General features: G+C 48.7%; 1 protein-coding gene across 7 annotated transcripts in view; it reads left to right on the top strand.

The window, feature by feature from the left end:
- Positions 1–17,547, top strand: part of LOC144937974 (ras GTPase-activating protein nGAP-like) — a 585,198-nt gene that overhangs the window by 552,610 nt on the left and 15,041 nt on the right. For all 7 annotated transcript variants that reach the window (XM_078865638.1, XM_078865636.1, XM_078865637.1 and 4 more), the window contains 5 exons: positions 42–186; positions 7,285–7,521; positions 10,897–11,095; positions 12,114–12,295; positions 15,257–17,078. In XM_078865638.1, coding sequence (XP_078721764.1) covers positions 42–186; positions 7,285–7,521; positions 10,897–11,095; positions 12,114–12,295; positions 15,257–17,078 — 2,585 coding nt within the window. The remainder of the gene's footprint in view (positions 1–41; positions 187–7,284; positions 7,522–10,896; positions 11,096–12,113; positions 12,296–15,256; positions 17,079–17,547) is intronic.

Here is a 17,547-nt window from a genome sequence, read left to right as displayed (position 1 = left end):
CGCGCCGTGCTGCGTGCGTGCCCGTGCTTTTGTCGTTGAAGGCGAGTTCGTGCGAGCGCTCTACGACTCTGACGAGAACTGCGAGGTGGAGCTGAGCAAGTGCTCATCCGCAGAGCTGGCTGACCACCGCAACAACCTGCGCATGTGCTGTGAGCTGGCCTTCTGCAAGATCCTCTCCTCCTGCTGGTACCAGACACGCACGCTCGCCATCCCTCTCCACCACACGACCATCCCTCTCCAGCACCCAGCCATCCCTCTCCACCACACGACCATCCCTCTCCAGCACCCAACCATCCCTCTCCACCACACGAACATCTTTCTCCACCACACGACCAGTCGCTGGCACGAGGAATCGTCAGAGGCTGTGGCGTAGCGTACGGCGTCTGGAGACAGACCCAGCGTACCACGTTTCCGCGGGTGTGCGACGTGGCTCCCCCTGCCGTGCTTTCCACTCGTACCGCGTGTTTGTTTGTTCGGCGCGACGTCCGAAGTTTCGCTCCACACGCTGGGGAGCTTCTCCATGCTGAGCGGCACGTGGCAGCGCGCAAATATGTCGGAGAGCTGTGCGCGCTGCTCGCCGGCACGCAGGGCGCATGCATGGCACTGGCCCCCACGCAGAAGCCTGCGTGGTATATACGCACACACACATGCAATGAATGTTCAAAGTTGCGTATAAACACAGAGTTATTTATATAGGAACACATTTACACATGGGACCATTGAAGGATTTATATAGCCTGATACTTATGCATATTTAGTGTATATGTCTGCCCAAGCACAGACTGGGATCGAGATGAAAGACTACCTTTCCACGTTTAGCGTTATGAGCTGTCAGGGCTAGTTATGTTATTGAGCCTCTTATTAAGGTTGACACAGCAGTATTGCCAGCACTGTGTCTGCATCTTACCCGCTGCCTTTGTCTCCCTCGGTACTTCTGCTAACTTATTGCATTGGGAGCTCGTTTAGGCTGCGTCGAGCTGTGAGAAACCCAGGCTAAATTATACAGAATAACCAATTACCAACCCAATGGAATTAAATACAGTGAGAATTAAATATAGTTTATTGGGCAGATTGTGCAGTGCTCTATCCACCGTGTTAATCACTCTGTAAACCACTGCAATTCATGATAATAATACAGCTGGGTAAGATCGCGTGAATATAAATGTGACATTAAACCCACAACCACCCAACACAGCCTATTTGTAATGTTTATCAGGTAAACAAAACGTGCTAATTAGTTACTAGTTCAGCACCACCGGTGTGTCGGAGAGTGAACCCACAACATTTACAATTTCAGTACGACGTTTCGACACATTTATATTCACGTGATCTCACCCAAAACACCTTTATTATGGATAATATTGGTCGCGAAAGCGGCGAGGTTGGTTCGGATATCACTCATCGCTGATGCTGCGGCGGCCGGAATTTTTACTCGGGTGGGCGGAGATCATAGTGCAGCACGCCAGCCGCTGCGCTTGCCGAGCTGCTGTGTGAGTGGTGACTGTGAGATCACCGCTAGCCCCAAGCTGCTGTGTGAGTGGTGACTGTGAGATCACCGCTAGCGCCAAGCTGTTGTGTGAGTGGTGACTGTGAGATCACCGCTAGCCCCAAGCTGCTGTGTGAGTGGTGACTGTGAGATCACCGCTAGCCCCAAGCTGCTGTGTGAGTGGTGACTGTGAGATCACCGCTAGCCCCAAGCTGCTGTGTGAGTGGTGACTGTGAGATCACCACTAGTCAAGCTGCTGTGTGAGTGGTGACTGTGAGATCACCGCTAGCCCCAAGCTGCTGTGTGAGTGGTTACCGAGCTATCACCGCTAGCCAAGCTGTTGTGTGAGTGGTGACTGTGAGATCACCGCTAGCCAAGCTGCTGTGTGCGTGGTGACTGTGAGATCACCGCTAGCCCCAAGCTGCTGTGTGAGTGGTTACCGAGCTATCACCGCTAGCCAAGCTGCTGTGTGAGTGGTGACTGTGAGATCACCGCTAGCCCCAAGCTGCTGTGTGAGTGGTTACCGAGCTATCACCCCTACGACGTCTCAACACACATATTGCGCACACCCGCACGAGCGTCACACCAGTTCGAGGAAAAACAGATGACAATTCTTGTGCATTGAAACGACAATTATTGCTGTATCTATAACCATAACAGGGTACAAAATAGAATATACTGTATTGATGTTAAATAGAATGTTGACATCTTTTCAATCTCAACCAGATATTCTTGTTCACACTCTGGCTCGGTTTTTTCTCACTTTGTTTATGGTTGTATGCATTATTCTGTTATTGTAGTGAGCTAACCAAAGCCAATACCTTAATAACCCCCAACAATGACCTAATCTATTGCATGTTTAATGGAGGGAGGGCAGTATTAGAGCAAGATCCATCATTTAAAGTAATTTTTGTGTTTAGTTTGTTGTCCTTCCCCCGCACCTCCGATTAGTATGGTTGGCTTGCGTACTGTGCGAAAGAAATTCAACGTACATAGAGCAACAGCCTCGACTCACAACACTGAGAGCACCTCCCAGCCAGCAGCAGCAGCAGCAGTCTACATTTTTATTGCAGCTAATGAAACAAGTGCTTGCCCTTGGAATTAAAAGCAACATCTATTATTGCAGTAAAAAAATACAAAGCAGTTTTATTTGATGTTTTCTCATCAGTGCCAAATGAGTGGAAATGAAATTGTTTTTGTTTCGGTAATTGCTCTTGAGAAAATTTGCTATTTCACAGAAGCAGATTGTTAATTCTAAGATGCAATGTGATTGGAGCTTTGGACAACCTGCACAACTCATAACTGTGAAATGTATACACGTATAAAAGAGCTTCTACTCATAGCTTCTTCTCCGTGACAATGTGGAATGTCCATTGCTGGCTGGCTCAAAGTCCCAAGCACACTTGAGTGTGGAGGCATTTAACCTCTTGTGTCTACTGTACAGTCGAGCACCAACACTCCACGATGAATGTCGTGGACCCTGTAATCCGTGGCACACCGCGAAAATCACTCCAAACGTCCGCGCCAGAAAAATTGCGGATTTTAGGGAGTTTTTTTTTAGCCGCCATCAAAAAATCTGTGGAAACTTCTTGGATGTGTGAGATTTTCATCCCCTGCCGATTACTTAAACGTTGACGCTAACTGTGAGGGCGTTGCAAAGTGCTTGGATTTGCGAATTATTGGATGACAGATTTTTGGACTTGTTTATTTACAACGACGCAAACTCAGACTGTCGTCTGTGACGTGTCAACAACCCAGTGAAGGATCAGAATAGGTACAGACAACAGCACGTCGCTGAAGTTGCACATCGCTTGGGGACGTAGCCCAATTCTCTCATGTTCTGCAGCACACTGAGAGTTAAATAAAAAAAAAAGATAATGCACAACAGCAATGCACAATGAAGCAGATGCGAGCATCATGCTAGAGCTATTACCGTTTTATAAAGAGTTGTTCCACAATGTGCTCAATACACATGCAAGTTATTAATTGAAGTCGTGTGTTCAGTATCACACGTATTCTGGCGAATGGCCACAACCACCGGCAGAAGATAAAAATGGGTTGTCTGAAATGATGAAAGGCTCCAAAGGAATACATTTATTTACTTTACTGGAAGTGCAAAGACAATTTTCAGCTGACAGCAGGAGACCATTGTTCAAGTGTGAAGGAGGCTGCAATGGCTGCTATCATTGCCCTTTTGGCAGTGCAATTTAGAGCAGGACATTCCGCGTTTGCCCATTTGAACACAACCATAAATGAACAAGAGTGTTTTTTATTATTCATCTTAATAAAATAGACGATTGAAAGAAATTGGATATCCCTGTAGATGCCATTACACTGGGATTGAATTCCCAGCGATTTGCCAGTGGTTTGGATCTGCAGCTGTGCAAGGGAGTGCAGCTCATAACAATGCAAGCGAGGATCTTGGAGATGCAGAGATAGTAGGGCATTCATTGTCAGTTTAACACGTAGGCTTCCGCGACCAATATCCAGAATATAGGTTTTTGGGTTAGATCGCATGTATAAATGTGTGGTTAAACTCGCCACCACCCGACACAGCTAATTAGTAAGGTTTGCCATGTAAACAGAACATGCCACTTGACTACTAGTACAGCACACCGGGTGTGTTCGAGAGCAAATCTACAACATTTACAATCTGTTGTAACGATGCATCGATTCAGCCTGTGTGGAACTTGCATGTGCTCCCCTTGTTGTGCTTGGAATTGCTCCACGTTCTCCAGTTTCCTCTCAGAGCTAAACAACAACAACAAAAAACTTCATACAGAGTAACTGCTAACGCCCAAACATTGCAATGTAAAAGTATTACCAATCAATTGGGATTTCATATATATACGGCAACATTGCCTCCTACTGCGAAAACATGACAGGACCCTCCTGAAACGGAGTGTTGAGACTCTGTGAGGCTTTTGTGGGTAAACAAGCATAGTTTTAGCAATGCACGTTCATTATTAAGGCTCACAATACGTGCATAGAAGCTGGCGTGTAAACGATGAAACAAGAAAATTGAAGGCAATGGGGAAATTACCCAAATAAGCGCGGAGACATGCATGCTGAGAGACAGGAGGAGGAATCAATGGATGGGAGCACAAACACGAATTAGAGGCATCCTGTTGAACGCTGAGAGAAAGAAGCAGGCTTGGGCAGGGACGCATTGCGGGGAGGAGGTATAGTGAGTGGGAGATGAGCCGGGCGATGGAGTGACAGCGAAGAGAGGGAGTAACACCCAGGATGCATCACGTTCTCAATCTTTGCAGTCTCTCTCTGTTCGTCCTCCTCCTTGCGCTCAATCCACTCGTGTTTTCTTCTTGCCCCCCCCCTTCACTGGAACAAACTTCTCCCTCCACATTAAGCAGTCGCCTTCGTTCACAAGTTTCCGCTCCTCACTTATTTTCCCTTGCTCACCCCACAACCCCTTAATCTCCCCCTCACAACCGCCACCGTTACTGTTCCCCCTTCATGTTATCATTACACGGCTTTCAATCATTCCCCATTCATTCAATCCATTCATCATTGTTTACTCCATCAGTTTTGCTCTTATCGAATTCACGCATCACAGATTATACATTAGCCCATTGCTTCCTCTCATCATATTTCATTCACCTCATCGCCACCTTTACATTAACACTCTGTACCGTTTGTTAATTTTCTGTAAAGCGCCTATGGTCGAGGCGCTATGTAAATTTCGTTAAGATAAGAGTGAGAGATGGGACGGGCGATGGAGCGGCAGCCTAGAGAGGGGAGCGCACACTAAAGAGGACGGCCACCGGGGAGATAGAGCCACGAGTTCTGGGAGATCGATTCCGACGTCGTGGCACCATGCGGGATGGAGATTTTGTGGGGAAACCTTCATCCAGCAGTGGGTAGGTCATAGCTGTTGATGGATTCGGCACTTTTCAATCGTTGCAAGTGATGTGCTAATGTCACAGGTGGGCTAACAGGACACCCAAACACATCACTGCATCACGATGAAGAGATGCATAGCAAGGGACCCACACTCGGTGACGATTGCTTTGCAAAGGCAGTTAATAACGACAAACTTTCACCGTTTTCTAGTCAATTGTTGCGTTATTAATTTTCACACGGGCTTTTTGATACTTGCATGTGAACTCATGAGCCAGTGACCGTTAGCGTCTCATCGCAGCCGTTAATTCCGAATGGTTATTTCCATTCTGGGCCGAGTACGGTTTTACTGCAAATGTTCGCGTTCAATCTACAGCAAACCATGTTTAACACGTGCACCATCATGAGTAAATGCCTGCAAGGCGAATGGCCCATGTGATTTGCACAGCAGTCAGATCTAGGCACCAACCCCGCACACATTTCATGCACGCTCTTGGCTTTTTTAAAACATTTGGCGGAAACATAAATGGCGACTTAATAAAGGGATTACATTTTTACAGTAGGTGAAGGCGCAGCCCTGCAATAGTTCGCTCACGCCACCGCTGGCAGAAGGGCCTCCACGAGAGGGATCGTTTGAGAGAGCCCCTCCTAGAGGTTAGTTGGCCGATACTTCCCTGCTGATTGGACATCTTGGAGGAAGTGGGAGTAGCCACACTTTACCGTGATGTGTAGAAGAGCGATCATGCGATATGAAAGTATGCAGAAGCATTATGGACCCTATAACGCAAGGCAATCGGTAATCGAGAGAGAGAGAGCTGGAAACCGTGGCAGTGAATGAGATTTGGCAATGTTCTTCAACAGAGGCAGGATACAACAAGGGAGTGAGGGGCCTTATTTTGGCTACCTCTCGTTTGGGTACTCAGTGAATCCAAATAAATAAACACCAAATACCAACGAGGCACGGGTGCATGCGGAATGTCAATCTCCCCGACAGCTCGACATGCCTCCCGCATGCCAATGAGAATTGGTTCCAAGCAACCGATGGACAAGTCGGTCAGGCCAAAGTCTCCACGCTTGCATGACCGTGGGGTAGCGCTCGTCTTCATTGTTTGGGCCCTGAGCCGGCGATGGAAATTCCCACGTTCTTATAATGAGGACCCAACCTCGTTGTCGTGCCCCGGAGGGGACGATGGGCTAAGTCGAAGCCCAAGCGGAGTTCTGAGTCTCGTGCTCCCACCCATGGCGCCGCCGGGCCTGGCCGTGAAGCCGACACGATGCCCAGCCAGGTGGTGGAATCGAGCAGTGGGGCATCGTGCCGTTGTGCCGGGTCGTTGCGCATGTGTATGTAGGCTCTGTTTAAATGATTTTTCACCATAAGGTAGCCAACCGTGCCAATCGAAGGTGGGTGCAGAAATTTAACATGGCCACACCACAGTGTCCAATGTATAATAACATCCAGGTAACATGTTATGATTGTCCGGTTTGAAATGTATCGTGATTATTGTGCTGTCGTGGCGTGTGTCCTCTCACTGTGTGCGGTGCAGAGTTCGGTGTTCACGAATACTCTTGCCCGATGTGTGTGTGGTAGGGTAGCGGTTAACGTGCTGCGCTACAAACCCGGCAACCCAAGTTCGATTCCTGCTCACGGCCACATCAGTGACAATCCTTTCTGACCTGCCGGTACTGGATATCTATGAAAAAGAGTTTCATAGCTCATCGGATTCTTCCAGTCTCAACAAACATTCTGATTCAAATGAATACCTGGTGCGGTGTGTAAAAAAATTTCCACTGGAGAGACAAAGGCAGCCCGGCGTGGTGCTGGCCACCCACCTCCTCGTGTGCCATCTCGGGCCTTCATAGGTGCAACTCGCTCACAGCACTTGCCCCGACAAACTGTGAAGGCTCTACGGGGGACCTTTGTCTCTGTGCGCGCGGTGCAGCGTGTTCCCCGCCGAGCTGCGGGACGTCTTCTCGTCGTGGAGGAGGCTGTGCGAGGCGCGGGGCCGAGCGGAGATCAGCGAGCGGCTCATCAGCGCGTCGCTCTTCCTGCGCTTCCTGTGCCCGGCCATCATGTCCCCCAGCCTCTTCGGGCTGAGCCAGGAGTACCCCGACGAGCGCACGGCGCGCACCCTCACGCTCATTGCCAAGGTCGTCCAGAACCTCGCCAACTTCACCAAGTGGGTCACCAGCGGCGCTATGCGCGCCCACACTCGGTCGACGTCGAGGTCATTTCATGTTAATGCTGTGGGTTGGTTGTTTCTTGCCTTCCATTTCAATATTTATAATTAAAATGACCCTGCCAACCCTGTTTCAGGGTTTTATTATGTTTACAATAAACTCTGCCCCTGGGCATGCAGCAGTTATTCTGCCGTACTTTCCTGTGGACGCGTTCAGTTAATCGAAATCCCATAAGCACTAACATCTTCATTTATATTTTCAAATAATGTTCCCAAATAGTTCTGAACTCAACATAATGTGTGAATATTTTTTTTATGCTTCTGCAATTACTGCATATATTTAGTTTTAGTGAAGGGGGTTTATTTTTGTATTCCACCAGCCTCGGCATGGTTATTAGTTTTTAGCACCTGTTGGAAACTAATTTGAAATTATAATTACAGTTACCTTGGCAATCTCAATAAGGAACTGTCATGTTTTATCAAAGTTTTTTCCCTTGCCCCGCAGAGATTTGGCAGTGATGACACCACCTTCATCCGCGATATTTGCCGAAAAATATTCGATGAAATGTTCGAAGTTATCGAAAGATTTTTTGATATTCGTTCATGTTCATTTCTGTTTGCATCAGTCTCTCTGCAAAACAACATTTACCATTCGCCCATCTTGAAAATCGTTTCAATTACAGTGTAATGCCAGACCAGTTAATTACAGAAATGTTAGCTGTAGAACAACACGTAATAATTACAATTATTCCAAAAACAAATAAAAAAAATTGCTTAAATTGATGCTCTTTTAACCTTTCCCGTTCTGAGACGTCTGCAAGTTGCAGGGTGGTGAGTGTCCCGTTCACCTCTGAATCTCGGAACGCGCAAGCGTTTCAGCGTTCATTTTATTTAGAGAGGCGTAGCGCCGTTGTTTTTAAAGACATTGCACTCACTGCAGAGAACTGTAGCGACACGACCGCAGCTCTCGAACAGCTGTCGCCAAACTGTACCACACGCCCTTCCCACCTGGCCTTGTGGGAGCCTCAGGTACCGATAGAGCTTTTTTATTTCAGTTTTTCTTGCCGTTTCGTTTTGATGATGTACACGTACGTCGTCGGAACGGGAAAGGGTGAAGGTGCGTGCATGGTGCCGGCGCCAGAGACGGCTGGCCCAAGCTCGAGTGACTCCTGGTTCTTGTCTGCATCCTACAGCTTTATTGTTAGCTCCCTGATTTCTGTGTGTTCCACTCTGCCAGCATTGAGAGGCAGTGAGATCACTCTTGCTCAATGCACTGTCCTTCAACTATTTGTATTGCTGCCTTCAAAAATGATTCTTCAAGTAGCTCATCATCTTGACCCAGAGTAAACTGGGGTTGTAGAAGGACAGGACGGGGACACACTGCTGTGCTCAGGACCAGAATTCAACTTCGTCTCCTAACGTTGCCGGATATGCACCAGCAAAGTCCTTTCATCAAGTATACATGGTACATATTTGAATGAACGTATTTATAGTGGAAAATGTATATATTTAATCGCTGCTTTCATTATTTCTTCTTACTCATTGTAAGACATCGAAGAAGCCTATCTGTTTAATGCGCAAAGAGAGTGAAATGATATAATTTACAGTAAAAACCAATCGGCCCAGTATAATTTTCTGGCTGGCCTCATATTCATATCAATCGCCGTCCTCAAATAACACCAAAGGTCTCATAAAAGTCGCATGAATGGAAGAGTCATTCAATACTACCCGTATGGAAACACGTTACTGTACAATATTTCTTACCAAGGCATGACTTATAACCCACGGGTGGCTCACAACCACGCTCAGAGCCTCTTCCAGCACCTGCCACAATAAATCAGGCGGCTCTGAGGCAGAGAGGAATGAGTTATGTGAAGGGCAATATCGAACCTCTCTGATGTATAGTTGATTGCTGTACATACCCAGCAATCAACAATGTGCACCGTGCATGGTGCTTTATTAATGCGATGCAGGCTGGAATGTTTATCGAGTGAGGTTGCGTTATGAGCTTTTATATAAAATTGCCAGCCACACGGAAGAACCTCACGGTTCAATTTGCCCCATAAACAATGGCCTGTGGTGAACCCCATTAGAACATTTCTCCGGGTCCTCCTCCGGTTTTTCCCTACACGTTTATAATTAACACGCGTTTACAGTGTTTGGCTGCCATAAATGTCCACGTGATAAGCCACTTATTTGAGCTATCATTTGTGGCTAGGTCGCTTCTGAAAAAGAGCTACATAGCTCAGTGGGCTTTTAGAACCTCATACATGGCAGGGACATGGCTGTTTCCTACACCGGTGGACAATTAAGAACAGCCCACGTTGTGAGACTATAGTCACCAGTCTGACACCGTGAACCACAGCAAATACACCGCTGACCGCTTCGATCATTCGCCTGCAGCGTTTCCACACCTTCACCATGAGGCCACTCCTCAACCCATCCGGCGGTTCACTCGCCAGCCCCAGAATGAATGTGTGCATATTGGCGGTGAACTCTCTGGAATAAGAAGGGCGTAAAAGTAAAGGGCAGTAATTGTGGATGACATGTTTGTTCACGGCCGGTGAGTGTGCCTGCTTCGGGGCTATTGTGCTTACATCCACACCAATGTGACGTTGATCGGTGACGACGCTGGGAGGCCGTCATCCAGCAGTGCGTGGACAGTGGTTGATGGTGATTATGATATAGAACAGATCTACTAATGTAGACCTAGCCCTGACGTATTTATTCGTTAGCCTCTGTCCATCAAAACTTGCAATTTACGGTTATAAAGATGAAAACAAAGATGAAAACAGTACAAATTGATTCCTGTCACTCGAATACAGGTGCCAATTCCCAGACTGCCCAGGTCAAACCAGGACAGGTAGTAACCTAGATGACCACCATGCATAAAACAGGTGTTATAGGATGCGGGGCACAGCAGCAACTGTAGAATACTGCCATGTCCATGGCCACTGATCAGTAAGGTGAAGTATGGTCAAACAACCCCCACAGCACGCATGGTGGGTGGTGGCCCTCATCCAGCAGTGGATTGACAAAATGGCTATACACATGCATTTGACATAGCACAATTCTTGACTATGCAGATAGTGCATTAATCATATAGCCAAGTGACACTTTCGATCGTCATTTTATGGCCATTAAATTCATATTGCCTGATAAATTCAGCCTATTATCCACACATTTTCACATTATCTCACTTTCATAAAATGATTAGAATTATTACCGTATATCTATATTGCATCATCATACTATCTGAACGAACGTAGGATGTTGCTCAGTGTCTACAAAATACGAGGCTCTGGCTTGCCAAACGTAGTTGACCAGAAACCGTGGGATAACCTATTATTACAAAGGAAAGTCTTCCCTTTGCAGGTTCGGAAACAAGGAGGACTACATGACGTTCATGAACGGCTTCCTGGAGCAAGAGTGGGGCCGCATGAAGCAGTTCCTGGGAGAGATTTCCAGCGAGGAATCCAGCCCGAGCGCAGCGACCTTTGAGGGATTCATCGATCTGGGCCGGGAGCTCTCCACCCTGCACTCTCTGCTCTCCGAGATCCTCCTGCCAGAGAAGGCACGGACACAGCACAGCACGGACACGGCCCACCTCGTGCGCCGTGCATAATACACCAGCCCCGGGTTGCGGCCCACGCGAGCGCGTGGCGCATTACGCATCGTAGCCCCTAAAGGTTGCGGGGCAAGCTCTAAAAGCTTTATTGACTTTGGCGAGCAGCTCTTCAGTATGCGCTACCTGCTCTGCGAGATTGTGCGGCCAAAACGAGGCACATCACCGCAAGACGCATGGCTTGCGCCGCGCACTTGACACAAATCACATATCTGGCCTCCCCCCCTCCCCCCCCGCGGTGCACGGTGAGCTTTTGAAAGCTCCGTCCACTGGGGGGTGTGAGCTCCACAGGCTGTGATCCCTAAGCGGGAAGATGAGTGGTGCTGCTGCAAGTCGCTGCTTCTCTGTGGTGCGTAAAGATTGCAGAGTGCAAGTGCAACAACGCACTGGCCTGGATGAGGGGCAATTTATATATAAAATGGGTGCCTTTGAGCACAAAGGCCCTTCTTCATACATCAAGGATAGAGAGGCCAGGGTGATTGATTAATATTTGAAGACTGAATTATACATCCTTGGACCCTGATAGAAATTCCTTTTTCACAATGTTATTAGATTACACTGTAAGTAAACCAGGTTCTCAAGCGTAGTGAGTTTATGGTGTCAGCCTGACCAACAATGAATGCGAAAATAAACGATCATATCCAGTTTTCTTCTGCTGCACCTTTTGCTTAATTCCATCTCTAAGAATTAAATATCAGTTTACTGTCATATACAGAGTGGATGGGAAAATGCTTTCTCCTACCGAGTAAACCAAAGATCACGTGAAGATCTCTGATATCTTCTTTCGTCGGCAGTTCTCTAACATGAAGGAAGCACAGCTCTGCAAGAGATCCCAATGGATACCTTGATACTTCGTAGCATATAAACACACACACATGCACACACAACTCTCATCGCCTCTTGCTGATGCGCAAAACTTGTCCTTGCACGCGTCCTCACGGCTGCCCCCTCTCCGTGTGTGCTGCAGGGAGAGAACCCGGCAGTGCATGCCGCCAAGGCCCAGCTGGAGCCACTGCCGCGTATCCTGCGCGAGATCAATGAGGCCTTGATGAACAGGCCTCAGCCCTTGCAGCAAGTGAACCGGCGGAGTGCAGCGCGGCGCAGCAACGGCCTGCAGCAGCGCTCCTCTGACAAGCTCGGCCTGCCCGTGTACGTACGCCCCGAGCAAACACAACGGTTGGGCCTGTGGGTGGGGGGGTGGGAGGCGGAGAGATTTTTCTGTGGGTAAGGAGCAGAGAGGATCGTAATAAGAATGTTGATTTTGACTACCCGTCACAACCCGGGTAGTTTTCAGAAGTCTAGCAGCCAATGAGTTAAATCATCTGTGAGGTGGCTTTGACTTTTATGCCGTGTCTTGTTCGGCACGGTCGTCCGAATTTCACCGCGTTGCTTTTGAGGAGCTTTTTGTCGGGGAGCTGTCCAGCTGCTGATAGAGCAAAATGTCGGGCACCAGGATGGAAAGCAAAACGTCGGACAGAATACCGCACAGCGCCGCGGTACATTAGACAGCTGTACACCATGACCGTAAAACCCTCCTCCGCGCTAGGCAATGGATTTTATTTTTTTAAAGTGGTTTCCCACTCGAAGCAGGAAACGATATTACTTATCTACTCTCCACAACCCCTGAGCCAATGGCGGATATACACATCCGTATGGCAGGAGCAGGTCATCACCTAGGACGAGCACTGCTGGCTCTCCCCACAAAGTATTCTTTATGTTCTGACCTAGGAGGGGTTAAGGGCCGAGTCAGCCACTGAATTGGGATGAGATCTTTTAACCTTTCCGATTTAAAAAGTACCACCAACTTTGATAAATTGGTTGTATTCCAGTATTACGAGTGACTGTAATTTATGTTACCTGTCTACAAAATGAATTACGCCTGCAGTGTCCTCTACCAAAGAAGGCTTTTGTGCCTACTATTGACTCCATACGATAAAAGTCAAACTGACATTTGAAGGTTATATTTACGTACCAGAATCTACTAGTTGAGAGCTAGGCTCTTGACCCTACAATATTTAAAAGGTGTACATTCATGAGCAAGTCACAACGTGATCCCAGCTTGTAAGCAAAAAGGGTGGCAGTAATGATGCAGTATCTCTGCCCGTACAATAAAATTGCATCATGTCGACTTTCTTATCACAGCAGCCTATTTCCAAAAGCTCTGGTACACAAAGGCTTATTTTAATTAGTTTTTAAAATATATAATTGAATGTGCAACTTGGCAAATATCTTTTGCAGTAATACTAACATATTAGGGATGCACTGGTCGTAAACCCCAGGCTATACTTTACGTTTGCAAGAAATTTATTTGGGTAATGTGAAATGCTTTTCTGTTAAAAGTACGTGTCTAATTGAAGGAACATGTTACGCTTAATCATCTAAATCACTGATTCACGTAAGTCTCTTAAATGTCCTCCTCAAACATTTGTTCCGCAAGTTTACAAAGCTCAGAGTCTCCTCGCAAAGTTCAAACGTTGACTTTTATCGTATGGAGTCAATAGTAGGAATTCCACATTGCTATGGCAGGGGATTCGCCTGTCCACATGACAGCCACAGTGTCCACTTCCTTTCCAGAATGTGCAGCCTCACCAGGCAATGCACATCTTGCTGACCATGTTGAAGGGACGATACCGAGGGTCTGAGTCAATCCTGGCCGGGGATGTGAACTCTCGGATGTTACCGCAACTCTGGCGCTTTTATCGTCAGTGCGAAATTTCAATTCTCTTGCAGTAACAAAGCCAAGTTGTCCACTGCCATGCTTACCAAACACTGCTATGTATTTGGCAATGAGATAAACCGTTCTTCAGTGCTACAATTACATCTTGATGATAACAACTGCACTCAAACTAAATGTTACTGTGGTTTTATGGCAAAAAAAATGTGTGTTTGACATTAGTTTCTTTGATATCTGAATAAACCCAGCCCCCCCCCACTCCCTTTCACTACCAGAGTAAAGTATGGTAAAAAACCTGAAGAGTGACATGACATGAGGAGGCCTTCATCCAGCAGTGGATTGACCCAGGGCAGCAACAGTGTTTAGTAATGGTAACAATATATTACCGCTAAGCCGGGAAGTCAACGAATTTTGATCTCGGAACAAGTTGTGGGACTTCCACCGCTCGTCCATATGTCCCATTTGTAGATGAGCACCGCTCGACACACATTTGAACAAGGAGACATGTGAACGTCTGGACCTAATCATGACCGACGTGAACATGTTCATGGATTATCATCTTCTTGTTGTGAACGACAGCCCTGTTTTTTGATAACAACTCAAGTCGATGCTTTATCGCTGCCGGTTTACACAGTTCCTGACGATTCTGTATGATGATGGTGATGATGATGATGCAGCGACGGCTGACAAACATGCACAGGGTGGCCTGACCATAAATAAATTATTTGAAGTCTGTAGAAATTTGGGTGAAGCCAACTGGCTTGAAAAGCAAACATGTCCAAAGCACACCACCATGACCTGCGGCAAGCGTGTGCCTTGTGGCTATCTATAAAGCAATTTAAGTACCCATAATCCTCCACAAAATCACCCAAATAATTTTGCACAATTTGACAGTTTTGCACTGAAAAACGAAATTCTCCACAGTGTGTGGTTGTAGATCAACATACTTACTATTTTAATTGCATGGTTTTGAAGTTCAAATGGAGTTTAACAATTAATGTTTAATGAAACTTCATTTAAAGAAATGAAGTTTTTTTGATTGATTGAATGAGTGCCACGGTGCTGGTGAAGAGCTCTATCCTCTAGCATCTGGGGGCCCAGCAGCATGATTGTAACAGGTCTGGCTCAGCTCAGTAGGCTCCAAAGCCAAATCCTGTCTAGAGTTTCCCGAGTAATACAACACTGCTGGAAAACATTGGTTCAGAAGGCATATATATGGAATAAAATGTAATATTGTTTTTGTGTGATGTTTAATTATGTATGGTTAAAGTTACTTAAACTCAGCCTCTGTGAAAATATATGTTGGAAATAAGGACTGCTGTTTTCATAAAGTCTGCATCATGGATATTGTGTTGTTACTTATCGCCTTATCACCAATGATTCCGCCTACCTGTACGACAAGTCACCTGTCCGGCTGCTGTGTTGTGTCCTGACAGTGCCGATGCAGTGACGAGGCTGCCCACACCCACCCACTCAAACGAGGAGATGTACTTCCTCACCAAAGCAGGGGGGGTGGCGGCGCAGGGCGGCCCCGCTCGCAGCCTCAGCTACACGGAGAGGGACGCGGAGGAGCACGAGCCCTCCCCGTGGAGGGGACGCAACAGCGGCTCCATGCTCGAGCTGCCCACGGTGCAGAGCTGCGGCAGCCACACCAACCTGCTGGAGCAGTCGTCGGGAAGCCAGTACTCCATAGGGCACCTCTCCAACGCCAAGCGGCCTCGCATCGCGCAGAGCGGCAGCCAGACAAGCACGCAGGAGCACCCCCGCTATCCCGCCTCGGGCCAGAGCAGCCCGCAGCCCACGCACGCGGGCTTCGGCCCGACCGCGAAGCAGGAGCAGCAGAGATTCCCCAAGCAGGCCGCAACCGTCGGCGTCCCGTCGCAGCAGAACTTCCTGTCACCGGGAGGCCCCACCGGCGTCCAGCCCCAGCGGCCGATGCTGATCAGCGGCAGCCGCTCCCTCGACCTGCCCCCGAGCCGATTGCAGCCGCTGTCCTTCCACAACCCCATGTACCAGTTCGGCAGCGACAGCCCGCCGCCGCAGCGAAAGCGGGACTCGGGCTCGGAGTACCTGAGCTCGCTGAGCTCCCGCAGCCCCAGCGGCGAGCACGTGTGCAAGCACAGCCTGCACAGCCACAGCAGCAGTGACGAGCTGAGCAAGCAGCATGGGGCGGCGCTCACCGTCTTCAACGCGCACCGCCAAAACAGCGGCGCCGGTGGTGGCGGTGGTGGCGGCGGGCACCTGTGGGTGGAGCAGCAGGGAGAGAGGGCGTCCTCTAGGCAGAACACGCTGGCTGTGCAGCCTGGCTTTGGCGTGCCCAGACAGAACAGCGCCGAACTGCAGCCGGAGTACGGCTTGCCGAGACAGGGCAGCACTTCGATGCAGCCAGATTACGTCTCTTCCAGGCAAAACAGTGTCGGGCTGCATGCCGAATACGGGTTGCCGCGACAGAGCAGCTTACAGCCAGATTATGGCGTGCCAAGGCAGAACAGTGGAGGATTGCTGCAGGAATATGGTGTGCCCAGACAGAACAGCGCCGCACTGCAGACGGACTATCCCATGTCGCGGCAAGAAAGTATGGGGTTACATCCAGATTATATACCGCCGAGGCAAAACAGCGTGGGATTCCACGGTGACTTTAGTTCCGCGAGGCAGAACAGTGCTTGCTTGCAGCCCGATTTTGCTGGGTCGCGACAGAATAGCGTGGGGCTGCACCCCGATTTCGCATCGTCGAGGCAGAACAGCGTCGGGATGCATTCCGACTTTGCTTTGCCCAGGCAGAGCAGTTTGGGCATCCAGGGTGACCTGGCGGTGCCCAGACAGAACAGCGTGGGGCACTCCGCTTGGATGGACCAAGGGGGCATGCTGACTCCGAGGCAAAACAGCACGTCCAAGCCGACGGACCAAGGGGGGCGGCTCACGCCGAGGCAAAACAGCGGAGCGCAGCAAACGGAGCTAGGAGGCCCGACGAGGCAAAACAGCGTGGGCATGCAGCAGGATGCGGGCATGCCCAAGCAGCAGAGTGGGGGGGGGCACCTGTGGTGGGACCAGGCGGGCAACGGGGCGCGCAGAAAGACCATGCAGCTCAACCTGTCGATGGGAGGGCAGCAGTCGGGCGCCGGCAACAACAACAACCCCGGTTTGATGCCGGGCGCGGACGCGATGCCGGTGGGTGGCGGTGGGCCCTCTCGCCAGCACTCGGCGGCGTCCCAGAGGGAGCGAGACACGGAGGCGCAGGCAGCCATGCGTGCGCAGCAGGTGAGGGATGATGATGATGGCGGCAGCGGTGGCTCCGTTTCCTGCTCTAATTCATTAGGTCTGGAGTCAAGTGTGAAATAGCTCCCAGTTGCTCGAGTAGAATGGCACGTGAAGGCTATCGGGGACGTCGAATGGGAGGTATTGGTATACATAGCTCTTCTCCTGCATGGACGTTCACTGTGACATTCACACGAATATAAATTCTGAAAAGAAGTTTATACAGTTAAGAATGTAATATTTTTCAAATGCTTTAATTCATCAACGTAATAAATCCAATCCACTTGTAGCCATTGCCTTATGAACAATGTTGTATACAAATAAAAAGATGCTGGGTTAGACCCTTCGTGTATTTAAACATGAATGCGTCACTAACAGGCCGAACAATTAGTATGTGACTGTGTCAGTAGCACAATGCACGGTGTGTGTGTGTTGCACCGGGCAGTGATATATTCACAGGAGCTCGTCGTGT

The sequence above is a fragment of the Lampetra fluviatilis genome, chromosome 20, assembly GCF_964198595.1.
Source record: "Lampetra fluviatilis chromosome 20, kcLamFluv1.1, whole genome shotgun sequence".
NCBI classification, from domain to species: Eukaryota; Metazoa; Chordata; class Hyperoartia; order Petromyzontiformes; family Petromyzontidae; genus Lampetra; species Lampetra fluviatilis.
Note: the sequence above shows the minus strand (reverse complement) of the source record. Positions and strands in the feature narration are given on the sequence as shown.